This window comes from Ahaetulla prasina, chromosome 1 (genome assembly GCF_028640845.1).
Source record: "Ahaetulla prasina isolate Xishuangbanna chromosome 1, ASM2864084v1, whole genome shotgun sequence".
Classification (NCBI taxonomy): Eukaryota; Metazoa; Chordata; class Lepidosauria; order Squamata; family Colubridae; genus Ahaetulla; species Ahaetulla prasina.
This window is the reverse complement of record NC_080539.1, coordinates 54,726,295-54,738,718: the sequence shown is the minus strand read 5'-3', so window position 1 is coordinate 54,738,718 and position 12,424 is coordinate 54,726,295. Positions and strand designations below refer to the sequence as shown.

General features: G+C 33.7%; 1 protein-coding gene across 8 annotated transcripts in view; it reads left to right on the top strand.

Moving 5' to 3' along the window:
* The window catches only part of UBR2 (ubiquitin protein ligase E3 component n-recognin 2), a 73,900-nt gene that overhangs the window by 15,494 nt on the left and 45,982 nt on the right, over positions 1-12,424 (top strand). For 5 of the 8 annotated variants that reach the window (XM_058165266.1, XM_058165263.1, XM_058165262.1 and 2 more), the window contains 9 exons: positions 1,150-1,212; positions 1,659-1,779; positions 2,562-2,669; positions 4,853-4,941; positions 6,070-6,168; positions 8,235-8,398; positions 8,485-8,584; positions 9,005-9,133; positions 10,994-11,177. In XM_058165266.1, the coding sequence (XP_058021249.1) occupies positions 1,150-1,212; positions 1,659-1,779; positions 2,562-2,669; positions 4,853-4,941; positions 6,070-6,168; positions 8,235-8,398; positions 8,485-8,584; positions 9,005-9,133; positions 10,994-11,177 (1,057 nt within the window). Of the gene's footprint in view, positions 1-1,149; positions 1,213-1,658; positions 1,780-2,561; positions 2,670-4,852; positions 4,942-5,901; positions 6,001-6,069; positions 6,169-8,234; positions 8,399-8,484; positions 8,585-9,004; positions 9,134-10,993; positions 11,178-12,424 lie in introns of all 8 variants that reach the window. The other 3 variants (XM_058165265.1, XM_058165260.1, XM_058165259.1) reach the window with 1 other exon arrangement.

Genomic DNA, 12,424 nt, shown 5'->3' with positions numbered 1-12,424 from the left:
AAGCAGGGATGCCCAAACTTGGCCCCTTGAAGAGTGGTGGACTTCAACTCCCAGAATTCCCCAGCCAGCAACTTGCTCATATTTATAGCTCAGGCTGGCTGGGGAATTCTGGGAGTTGAAGTCCACCACTCTTCAAGGGGCCAAGTTTGGACACCTCTGCTTTAAAGCCTACCTGCCATATTTTCCATTATGAAAAAGTTCAGTGGTCCTTATGATGTTTTCGAGATTTATGAGCATTTACAAACTGAGTGAGGGAATTTGTAAATATTTAAGAGCAAAGAAGGACAGTAACATTGTAATTGATTGTGAAAAGAAGGTTGGAAGTAATTTATATATATATTTCGTGTCTTTAACCTTTTATTTTAATTTTCTTAACCTTTATTTTTATTTTGTTCTTTGTCTATGATATGAAAATTCTTAATAAATACAAATGTAAAAGATTTATGAGAATTTGTTTGATATATTTTCCTTTTGAAAGAAATTTCAAAAGCAAATCCTTTTTTATCCTATTGAATAAAACTGGTAGAAAAAACATATAGAGTTATTCTTGTGTACAGCTTTAATTTTACCACTAACTTGCATAGCCATGCTATGTATCTATGTATATATCCATTGTAAATACAACACTCCATAGGTTAACTTACTGAATATGCAGTCCTTCAATTTTGTGTATGACTAAATCTACAATTATTTAATGTTATAATTAATACAAGTCATTATTGATGTTTGGCACACGATATAATTCAAGAACAGACAATATAGTTGACTTCAGTTTTGAACTATATGGCACCCAAAGGATTTAACAGCCATTTTGAAACTAGTCAATATGCCATTAAAATGCACTATGCAGTCTTTTTTCTGTTAAGAGTCTATTCTGTCATGTCATTTTTAGAGGTTATATGGAAGTGGAAATTGATGTGGAATTAAATAGTTGGTACTGAAGTTTTTTTTCTCTATAGTAATGCTTTACCTTTCTGGATTACTTTATTTCTCTTGCATAGAAAACTATGTGAGAAATGATGTGTAATTGTTAAGAGGTCTTTAATGGTAGTTTACAAAAAAGCTTCTGAATTTAGGTCAACTAATCCCTATTATAAAGTTTGAATTATCTTTGAATAGCTTGTTAATTGCCCTGTGATTTTTTAATAGGGACGCAGATCAGTTCGCTATGGAGATTTTCAATATTGTGATCAAGCCAAATCTGTGATAGTGGTAAGTTACATGGTTTAATTTTCCTTAATTAATAATAAATTATTGGTTTAGCGTTACCACCTCACAATTGTAGCCTATCTGTACTTGTAACAAAATGCATGTTTAAAGTTGCAAAGAAGAAAATAATTATTCAATATTGGAAAGACAAAGACTATACAGGCAAACGGGAATGAAATATGTTTCATTGGTCCTTTTCCAATTAAGTATATTGGAATAAAAATTATATCATAATTTAAATTGACATATGATGCTACTCTTTTATCAGTTTGTAAGATAATACAAAAGAACTTACTGAATTAAAATTGTTCGCATCTTGTATTAAAAATTACATCTTGCAAATAATATTTTCCTTAAGTTTTTTTAATGTTTAAGTGAATACATCTTACACAAGGCTTTGTTCTAATGAAATTTGACTTTTGCGCCTTTCTTCTCTTACCCATCTTAAGAGAAGTACTACTCGCCAGACTCGGCCACTGAAGGTTCAAGTTATGCGTTCATCTATTGTTGCCCATCAAAGCTTTGGTCTGAAGCTTCTCACTTGGCTGAGTAACATTATTGGATATTCAGGTACTGGAGTTAAAATATGAGTTTAAAGAAAGATCTGAGGTAAAATGTAGATGAATGAAAAAAAAAATATTTTCTGGATACTCCAAGATAAGGGTAAATATAGACAAACTGTTCTGATTAATTACAGATTTTTTTTACTCAAAATTATAGAAACCAAAATACTTTAAATTGGAAGAAATATATAATTGGATTTCTTAATATTATTTTCCTCAAAGAAGCTACAAGAATATTTTGCATTGAAATTTTATTGTGGAGGGTATTCTTTCTTGACTATTTCGTGTTCAAAATCATCGCGCAGAAGGAAAATGTTAAAGGCACAATTGTGCCTCATTCATGCCAAATCAGAAATTGTTGACTTGACTTTGACTTCTCTTGTTTATATTATGTGTGGAGAAACTGTGTCCCTTTTTTGCTATTTGACATGTAAGGGAAACCAGCAAATATAGTTCAACAGCTGTCGGAAGGCAGCTGATCTCCATTTCAGCTATGTAATCTAAAAGTAAATTTAGTAGTATTTCACTTTGAAAATTCTGTTTCAATGCCCATTTTCTTTTGAGATGGGAACCTGTGATATGCTTTTTTGACTGTTAGAAACTTGAAGACGTGTAATTACTATTATATATTGATAGTTTTAATTTAAATAGACAATGTAAATACTTCCAGTGCTAAGATTCTGAATATTAGTGATTAAGTCATAAGTATAACAGAATTAAATGTATGTGAAACTTGTTTATGGAAGCAGACCAATACCCCCTTTTGACTCTTCTCTCCTTTTTAATTAGATGGTCTTCGAAGAATACTGTGCCAAGTTGGTTTACAAGAAGGACCGGAAGGAGAAAATTCTTCCCTTGTTGATAAATTGATGCTTTCCGATTCTAAACTTTGGAAAGGTGAATTATTAGTTCTTTTTTAAAGATATATATATATATACACACACACACACACACACATATATATATGTATGTATATATATATATATATATATGTATGTATGTATGTATATGTATATATGTATGTTTGTATGTATGTATGTATAAAATATCACCAAGTGTTGATACATTTTATGTAGCCTGTTATGCAGTGCTTGGTTCTTTGGCCATTTTCCTGCATGACCAAAGAATATGTGTTTTTGCTACTTGCCAAGTATCAGGCTATTTTTAAGCATTCCCTTAACAAGATTTCTATTAACAGTTTCAATACCTGTTCTGAATAAACGTGCATAGATTATACTGCAATCCTCTTATAATTAGTAATACTAACTTTACACGGTTGATTAGTTTCTGGTCAGGGTTTGGGAGCACAGTTTGAAGTTCACTCTGATAAAACAGTATCTTTTTCCTTAGAATTTGTAAATATTTATTATTTAAATATTTATTAATATTTATTAATTTGTAAATATGCATTGTAAATATTGAGGCAGCCCCTCAAATATCAGAATTTGAGGGATACCACAAAGAAGACAGGGTCAATCTATTTTCCAAAGCACCAGAAGGCAGGAAAAAAAACAATGGATAGAAACTAATCAAGGAGAGAAGCAACCTAGAGCTAAAGAGAAATTTCTAACAGTGAGAACAATAACCAGTGGAACAGCTTCCCTTCAAAAGTTGTGGGTGCTCCATCACTGGAGGTTTTTATGAAGAGACTGGATAGTCACTTGTCTGGAATGGTATGGGGTAGCAATAGCAATAGCACTTAGACTTATATACCACTTCACAGTGCTTTACAGCCCTTTCTAAGTGATTTACAGTCAGCATATTGCCCCCAACAATCTGGGTCCTTATTTTACTGATCTCAGAAGGATGGAAGGCTGAGTCAACCTTGAGCCAGTCAGGATTGAACTTCTGGCAGTCGGCAGAGTTAGCCTGCAGTACTGCTTTCTAACACTGAGCTACCACAGCTAGAAGACTTCCATAGTACCTTCCAATCTGTTATTCTGTTAAATATATGCTCATCACCTGAGTAAGCAACATAAAGCACAGAAAAAAGTAAGAAGTAATTCAGTAAACAAAAATAAGGTGGGAGATAAAAGGAAACCTAAAACTTTATTATATCTACATTATTCACTATACCTCTCCATATCCATCTCTGCTTATCAAACATCCTTGCTTCCACCATATTCTGAAATTAATTCATATATATATACTTTACTTCTTGTTCTATAAACCTCTTTCTGTGAAACCTTTTAATGTCATACAGGCACAACTTTTCTTTCAACCTTCCTTTCAACCCAGTCACTCCTCTTTCATATAACTGTATAGATTTCCAATAATTATTTTTCTCATTATGACCAGACCGCTTCAGTGAAACTTTCTTCATAGTCATCATAAATTAAATATTCATTCATTCATAGCCCTTTTCTTATTTTAGCTTCACAAGGTTCTTAGGTAACTCATTTCCACTGCTTCTTTTATGCTTCTTTTGATACACATAATTAATCATAGGATTAGGTGAACCTTTCAGGTTTTCTCAGCCAGCACCCTGCTCAGTGTAGAAATCCTCATAACTTCCGGTCAAATATTTGACCGCTGTTCCATTGCCAAGTAACATATTACAAAATGGGCAGAAACATTCTCATATATACATACAGCCCTTTTCACTCATTTTGACAAATATTCATTTCCTATAATAGTCCATATACTATCTACAACCTTTTACCAACATTTCTTATTTTAAAATGTCTCAATTATTTTCCCTATTTTTTCTAGTAAGCATTTCGCATTAATGTGTTATTTTAGAGCAGGGGTCCCCAGCCCCCATTTTGTGGACCAGCACTGGACCGTGGCATGTCAGAAACCGAGCTGCGCAAACAAATGAAGCCCCATCTATGGGATGCAGCCAGTACACAACCCACTCCCTCCAATCTGCGTAAAAACCTCTCCACAGAACTGGCCCCTGGTGCCCAAAAGATTGGGGGCTGCTATTTTAGAGGGCCATATGTTACATAATAGTTTCATAGTGTAAAAACGTAAAAATGTGTTATTTAGGATTTACTATTATTTTTTAATAGACTGTTCTCATGCAAGTTGACATTTAGTATGTATTTTTTCCTTACACTTCCCTTCTTCACCCCCAGGAGCTAGAAGTGTTTATCATCAGTTATTCATGAGCAGCCTACTTATGGATTTGAAATACAAGAAACTGTTTGCTTTCCGGTTTGCCAGAGTGAGTAATTTTCAGTTACAAATTCTTTATATTATTATTGATCTGGCTTGGTTCCAGTTCCAACTTTGACTCTGGGTGAAGTTGCACTTTCATATAGAAAATCATCCATGGTTTGGGAGTCCCTTAAGATTTACAGCACCTGCTACAGCAGCAGGCAAAAGCCAGCTGTGAGCCTTTTAGAATCAGGAGACCCTTGCAACAATGACTTGTTAGCTTCCACAAGTTTACCAGTCCATTAACTAGAAGTAACAAATAAATTAGTATTACATCTCTGTTGTGATTACCGCAATGATTGCAAATATGATTCTAGATCAGATTCAAAGTACTCTACATAATTTGACCCCCAAATGTGTATAGAATAGTTTTCTTATCTAGTTTGAGATCGCCCCTTGTAGTCTCTGAAGGATCACCATCCCAGATGAGTAAATGGTAGTTCTTCTCAGTAGCTATCTCTCCCTTTAGAATAACTTGCCTCCTATGATATAGAATACCCCTAACCTAGTAGAATAAATAATGATTCAATTTTTATGAGGCATTTTTGATATGCAAGATAAAAAGGTGGCATTTCATTAGTTGGTTGAATTATTATGCAACTTCTCTTAATAAATACCATGTTATTTAAGTGGCCTTGAATTGAATTGGACTAATAATTTTCAATTTTCCATTAACTCGTAAGTATTCTAGTTATATATTGTAAAAAAGATTTCTATATATTGCACAACTCCATCAATTTACTTTAAATATTGATTGAATCCAGAAATGTTTCCTATAACAATGGATACATTTTGTATTTGTATTTAATTTCCTATTGTTGCTACAAGTGTCCCCTTAGCCATAGTTTAGTAATTTGGGATATAAACAGTTGCCAGTCTTAGGACATAGTTTTCCATCACAAATATGAAATTTAGACAAAACATCCAATCAGTGCAGATTAGAGGTGAATTTCCCCTTGTTGTTTAGAATTATCGGCAGTTGCAGAGAGATTTTATGGAGGATGATCATGAGCGGCCAGTGTCGGTGACTGCTCTCTCTGTTCAGCTCTTCACTGTACCTACTCTGGTGAGTAGTGCTATCTTTTTTTAAAACTGATAGTTGGCACTTTTTGCCTTTTTGCCTTCTTCTTAATAGAATTATGAGCGATTGCAGAATGATTATGTGAAAGATGACCACGACAGAGAGTATTCAATTGCTGACCTCTCGGTGCAGATATTCACAGTACCTTCTCTTGTAAGTATTTTAATGTTGAATGAAACCTTCTGTTTGCTCTGAAGGCCACTTAAATCTAATAGTGATATAATGTATTATTATGTTTGGAATCCTAAATACTGATTCTTACATAATTTAATGATTAAAGAAGACAAAATCTGTAACAAAATCATAATCTGTAGAGTGGGGAAAAAAGGAGCCAGTATGTGTTGGTTGTGGTTAAGGCACTAAACTAGAAACTAAGAGGCTATGAGTTCTGGTCCTGTCTTAGGCACAAAGCCAGATGCACAGAAGAAGATATCATCTTTAACTCCAAAATATGAGTCCAATAAATGGGTCATCTAGGTACATACAGCATACTAAAACTTCTGAATCTTTTCTCCCCCTCCCTCCCAGCTCACATGCTGTTATGTTTTTCTGATTGTTCACCATGTTTTATCTTTACTTTTATCTTTCTCTCCATATTTTGTGCCCAAATTCTTTATCCAACTTTTTCCAGTCCAACTTCTTCATTGCGTTTCCTTCACATTTTTATAGATATGATCCTTTCATTTCTTAAATTCTAGTGAGCTTTAACCATTTCCATTTTAATTTCATTGCCACTTTGTTCTTTAATACGCTCTCATAGTCTGAATATTGTCAGATAATCACTGGCCTCTCTAATTTTATTTATTACTGAAACATCAAATTTAGTGTGTGTCATTTCCAATTTGATGATTTTGAGTTTTATTTAGTATGTGCTTCTCACATCTGTGGTATAAATAAATTTGTATTTGTAATATGAGGAATTCCTTTCTCTGAATCAAACCTTCTGAATTTGATTTTCGAATTCCATCTCCTAATTTTCTTGGCTTCACTCATATCTTCAGAGCCCATGTGTCCACCTCAATAGTGGACTTAATCTAAGAATTGTCCTTCTCCCTTTGACCTTATCAATCAAATCACTTTCTCTACTGGCAAAACTATAAATACTTTCCATTATGTCTTGTAAGGATTACCCATCTTCCCTTCCCCCCTTCAGTTATCCCCCATTTTTCTCTAATGCTTCTCTTTATCTTCCATTTTTTTAAAAAAAACCAATACTATGACTGAAAGAAGAGAAATTGTTTTTTATTACAATATTAGTAATGTAATAATATGTTTTTAAAGTTTACCACGTTTAGAGTGTGATCTATACTTTGCTATACGATTGAGTTTCAAAATGTGATTTATGGACCTCTTGGGGGGTCTCAAGTCAGGGGGTCGGTGAAGTCAAATAAAAATATTTTTAATTTCTAATATTAAATATTGATAGATATAGTCCATATAAACAAAAGCCATTTGGAGTCCTCAATCGTTTTTAAGAAAGGGGAACATTTGGGAACCATTGTACTATACAAAACCAAGAACAGTCTTTTAGTGAAGGAAATGCATACCCTGTCTTAGACTATAGGACAGAAATAGTCATTTGAAGTTACATAGAAATAAATTCTGCTTGACTGCTCTATTGTTTACTCCACTAATATAAAAGCTGTTCAGCAGTGAAACCAGGAGATAGATGTATCAAAGTGGAGGCTAAACATCTGTCTGAGACACTTTGATTTTTGTACCTGCATTGGCTAGGGATGGAACTCAATATTAGAAAACTGTCTTGCAACTTGATTCTATTCATATTTTGGAGAAATAAGGGTGGATCCTCTGAAATTATCTCAACAGCGCACTTTGCAAAAATGTGTGCTGTTGAGATAATTTGAATGTGACATAGCTTCAGCAAATTTGTATGTTGTTCATGTTATAAGCAATTCTAAAAAATGAATGTGATCACTATTCATGAGATTAGAGTACTTAACCCACAGATGTTCATTCTTAATAGATGATTTTAACTATGATGCAAAGTTTCAGAATAATGGTATCCTTATTTAAATGTAAAATTTTTAGATGCATGGGTTTCTAACAATTTATCCAATCCTTCCTTTAATTATCTTGGAACATGATGATTCAGGAACTATTTGCCATTTGGTGCTGAAAAGAATTGCATTTGACGTACAAATAATTGTTTCTGCAACTTCTTTGATTAAAACACACTTTAAAATGTACTTTTGCTATAGGCAAGAATGTTAATTGTAGAAGAGAATCTCCTGACTACTATAATCTCAACATTTATGGATCATTTACGACATAGAGATATACAGGGGAGATTTCAGTTTGAACGGTATACTGCACTACAGGCATTCAAATTCCGACGAGTCCAAAGCCTGATTCTGGATTTAAAGTAAGTAAGGTTTTTAAAAATCACACAAATATATATTTTATGTAAATACAAAAATCAGCCTGCAAATTTATTTCTGCCGTATGTAGGTATGTGTTGATAAGCAAGCCAATTGAGTGGTCAGATCAGCTGAGGCAAAAATTTCTAGATGGCTTTGATGTCTTCTTGGAATTGCTGAGGTGTATGCAAGTAAGTAATTTACAAACATTGTATCATATCAATTGCATGATTACAAACGAGATAGTGCAAATTGTTTTTCATATAATTGTCACATTGCCAATACCTTTTACATTAGGGTTCTTTGGGATAGAATAGAGTTTCAGTAAAGCTAATTTTTCTACAGTCCTCTTTATTAATTAAGATTTTCTTGTGAAGAATTGTTGAACCTTATGGAGTGAGATGCTAGTAGCTATGAGGTGGTGAACCAGAATTGTAATGGATATAATTTTTCAGCATTGCAGGTTTGCCTAGTTCTTCCATCACAAATGAAATTAGAATGAGCAAACTACAGGCAGCCATTTTTCTATCTTGGCTCTAGACATTCACTAGGCAAAGACTTGCTGGGTCTTAGCATTAATACTTTTTTGTTGTTTTCATCTGTGTCTGAAGGGTATGGATCCAATAACTCGCCAAGTAGGACAGCATATTGAAATGGAACCAGAGTGGGAAGCTGCATTCACACTGCAGATGAAATTAACACATGTTATCTCAATGATGCAAGATTGGTGTGCTTTAGATGTAAGTTGTTAAAATGTTTCAAATATGAATGAGGGCAATAAAGAACCCTCAAGATTTCTTTATATGATTTGTATCAGTAAGATTGTGTTGTTTAAAATGGAAGCTCAAATGTCCATGATTTTTAAGCAGGAAACATTGGACTAAAATACGGTAAATTAACACACAATCTTCAGGTCTGGGCTACGGTGTATTTCAAAAGGAATAAAAGGAAAAGTGGGTGCTCATTAGTATGAGATTAATTATTTGATGCAAAAGTTACTGTGAGTTATACCTATTTGTAGCTACAGTTTTGTGCTCCCTCTCTAATTTTCTTTGGATAATTTTGAGGTTCTTTAGAACAGGGAATAAATTAAAGGAGAAATTCCCCCTATTTTATTAATTGAAAACTTGGGCAGTTAAAAAAGATCTGTCATTAGCACAGAGGCACAGATGAATCAGAGATGGACAGAATGGATTGGATGAAATTCATACTATTGTAGCTGATTCTGTGGATAACAAATGATCAATTATTTAGAAATATAAATTTTGCTGAGGTAAATCTTAATATTTGAGCAAACTAATACAATGAAAAATATTCCAGTTTCACTTTTTTTGCCTACCTCTTAAAATGGTATCCTAAATGTGAATATGGCTGGATGCATTTTTTTAAAGAAACAAGAATAGTTTTGATAGCTTCAGACACGGCAGGAAATCATTGTATGTAAGGAAAAGATCTAAAATTCATAATCACTAGGGTTTTTTTTAGAAAGAGACACTCCATATACTTCAGTCTTACACTTCAGTCTTCTTGCAAGTACCATTGTTTATATAGCCATACATGGAATGGTCATAGCACATATGAAGAACCACAAGATTAACGGGTATAATGTATAAAAAAAGGTAGAGTGCAATTCAGAAAATTAATTGTACTAATGAGGACTCACTTAATTGGGATGCAAACAAAGTCTAGTGAGCTCTTTCATCAAGGCCATCTTCTCTACTTTCTAGAAGCCTGCTCTAGAGTGAAACTCTAGAGTTTCCACATGCCTCCCACCGACCCGTACGCTCTCACAGAGAGGGTCTTCTCAGGGTGCCGTCCGCCAAGCAGTGTCGGCTGGCGGCCCCCAGGGGAAGGTCCTTCTCTGTGGGAGCACCTACTCTCTGGAACGAACTTCCCCCCGGTTTACGCCAATTGCCTGACCTTCGGACCTTCCGCCGGGAACTGAAAACTTATTTATTTATACAAGCGGGACTGGCCTGATTTTTAAATTTTAAATTTATATTTTAAACTTTTAATGGTAATTTTATTGGGTATTTTTATGGTCAATCGACGGTTTTAATTTGGCCTTTTATTGAATAAGTTTTTTAATTGTTATTTTAATATGTATATTAATTGTTTTAAATGAAGGCTGTACACCGCCCTGAGTCCTTCGGGAGAAGGGCGGTATAGAAGTTTGATAAATAAATAAATAAATAAATAAATAAATAAATGATAAAATATCCTATGTTCTTCTAGGATATTTTATCATAAATACCATAGCTCCCATTGCAAAGGAGACCCTGAATCCTAGAATAGAAAGCTTTCCCTCACAGTACTTTTTTCTCTTATTTGGAGATAAATAAAATCAGAAATTAAAGTGTCTTATATGCGCTTCCTATGTTCTTGTTTCTGCCACTAAAGTTTTCTTTATAAGATGGAATTGTATACCTCGTGCTGCCTACTGTAATATAGTTGAACAGTTTTTGGAACACACTTTAAATAGGTTAGATAAATTTTACCTTGATGCAATTTTTCACTTGTTTATCTTGATTAAAAATGCATGATAATTTTGTTACAATTTTAAGAGCTGTGTTTTCTGTAAATATAATTAATCTTTATAGGAAAAAGTGCTTATTGAAGCATATAAGAAATCTTTGACTGCTTTGATGCAATGCCACTGTGGTTTTACTGATGGAGAACAACCTATTGAACTCAGCATGTGTGGACATTCAGTTGAAACTATTAGATACTGTGTTTCTCAGGAAAAAGTTAGCATTCATCTTCCCGTTTCCCGTTTACTTGCAGGTAAGACCTAAATTGCTTAGTTGATTTGGTGGTTAATTTTTAATATGGTTTGTTTTCATAATTACAACACAAATTTTGTCTTTCGCTTGCTATCTTTGTGAGTGAGAAATGAAGTGAATTCACTTCACAACAAAGACAAGAGCTAGTAAGCTGTATGAAACTGTGTTTCTTTGATATTGTCAGGTTCAAATTCAACTATTCTTACCATTATAGCAACTTATCACTGTTGTGTAAACATATATATACACACATATATAGACATATTTACATATACATATATACACGTACACATAATAGATATAATGCACTATATTTTAGATGTAGCTAAATCTTATATACTATAAGGAGTGCTATCCACTTCTGTTTGTCACAAAAGGTTTTGGGTAGCAGTTCAAATCCATACTTTAAAAATGGACATCTATAAGATTCTTTTATTAGATAAATTGGATTGGTTAAGCAATTATATTTTCCCCCTAAAATGCAAAAACTTTTCCCAAAATTTTTATTCCATCCACTTTGTGGATGTGGGAAATATTGAAACCACAAAAGTGCTTGCATGGTTGCCAGGCTATATTTTTTGTAATCTTGGTGTGAGGCTTGCCCAGAAATTATGTTGCTTATCATGCCCTAGCAAGGCCAAGATTCAGTCTATAATATGTCAATAGTATGTCAGTCTGTCAGTTTTGTAATCATAGGCAAGCCATAAACTGGTTGCTTCTCAAGACAGACCATGCGCTATAAATGCACACTGTAATTGTCTTTGATTGTAAAGGTTGAAAATCTCACAAGCTGAGTCTAAAAGCAACGTTATAACATTCCAATAATGTGGTGTAAGTTTTCATCCTCATAAAAGTAATTTAAGTTCATATAATACTTGGCTAGTGTTCTGCCCAGACTGGTGGTAATATCTGGAGTAAGAATGTAGCACCTATCTGCCACTCTTTAAACAGATTCGACTTTTCCTAGGATCCACACCTGTACCAGTTTTGAAAATAACTTACTCTAGTAATGTAATTGCTCTTCCTGATTACTTTTTTGGACCTGAATTGGGGAATGCTCCTTTCTTGGCTGTTTTAAATCTGTCATCGGCCTTATTTACCATTTATTATAATAGCCTTCTGGGTAACTTAAGAATAATGATAATTGTATCACCATATTACAATGTTTCAGCATTTCACTAAGTAGGCAATTTTAATTTGTGATTGTGGGAGAGGAGAAGTTGATCTGCCATTTGCTTACATGTGTGG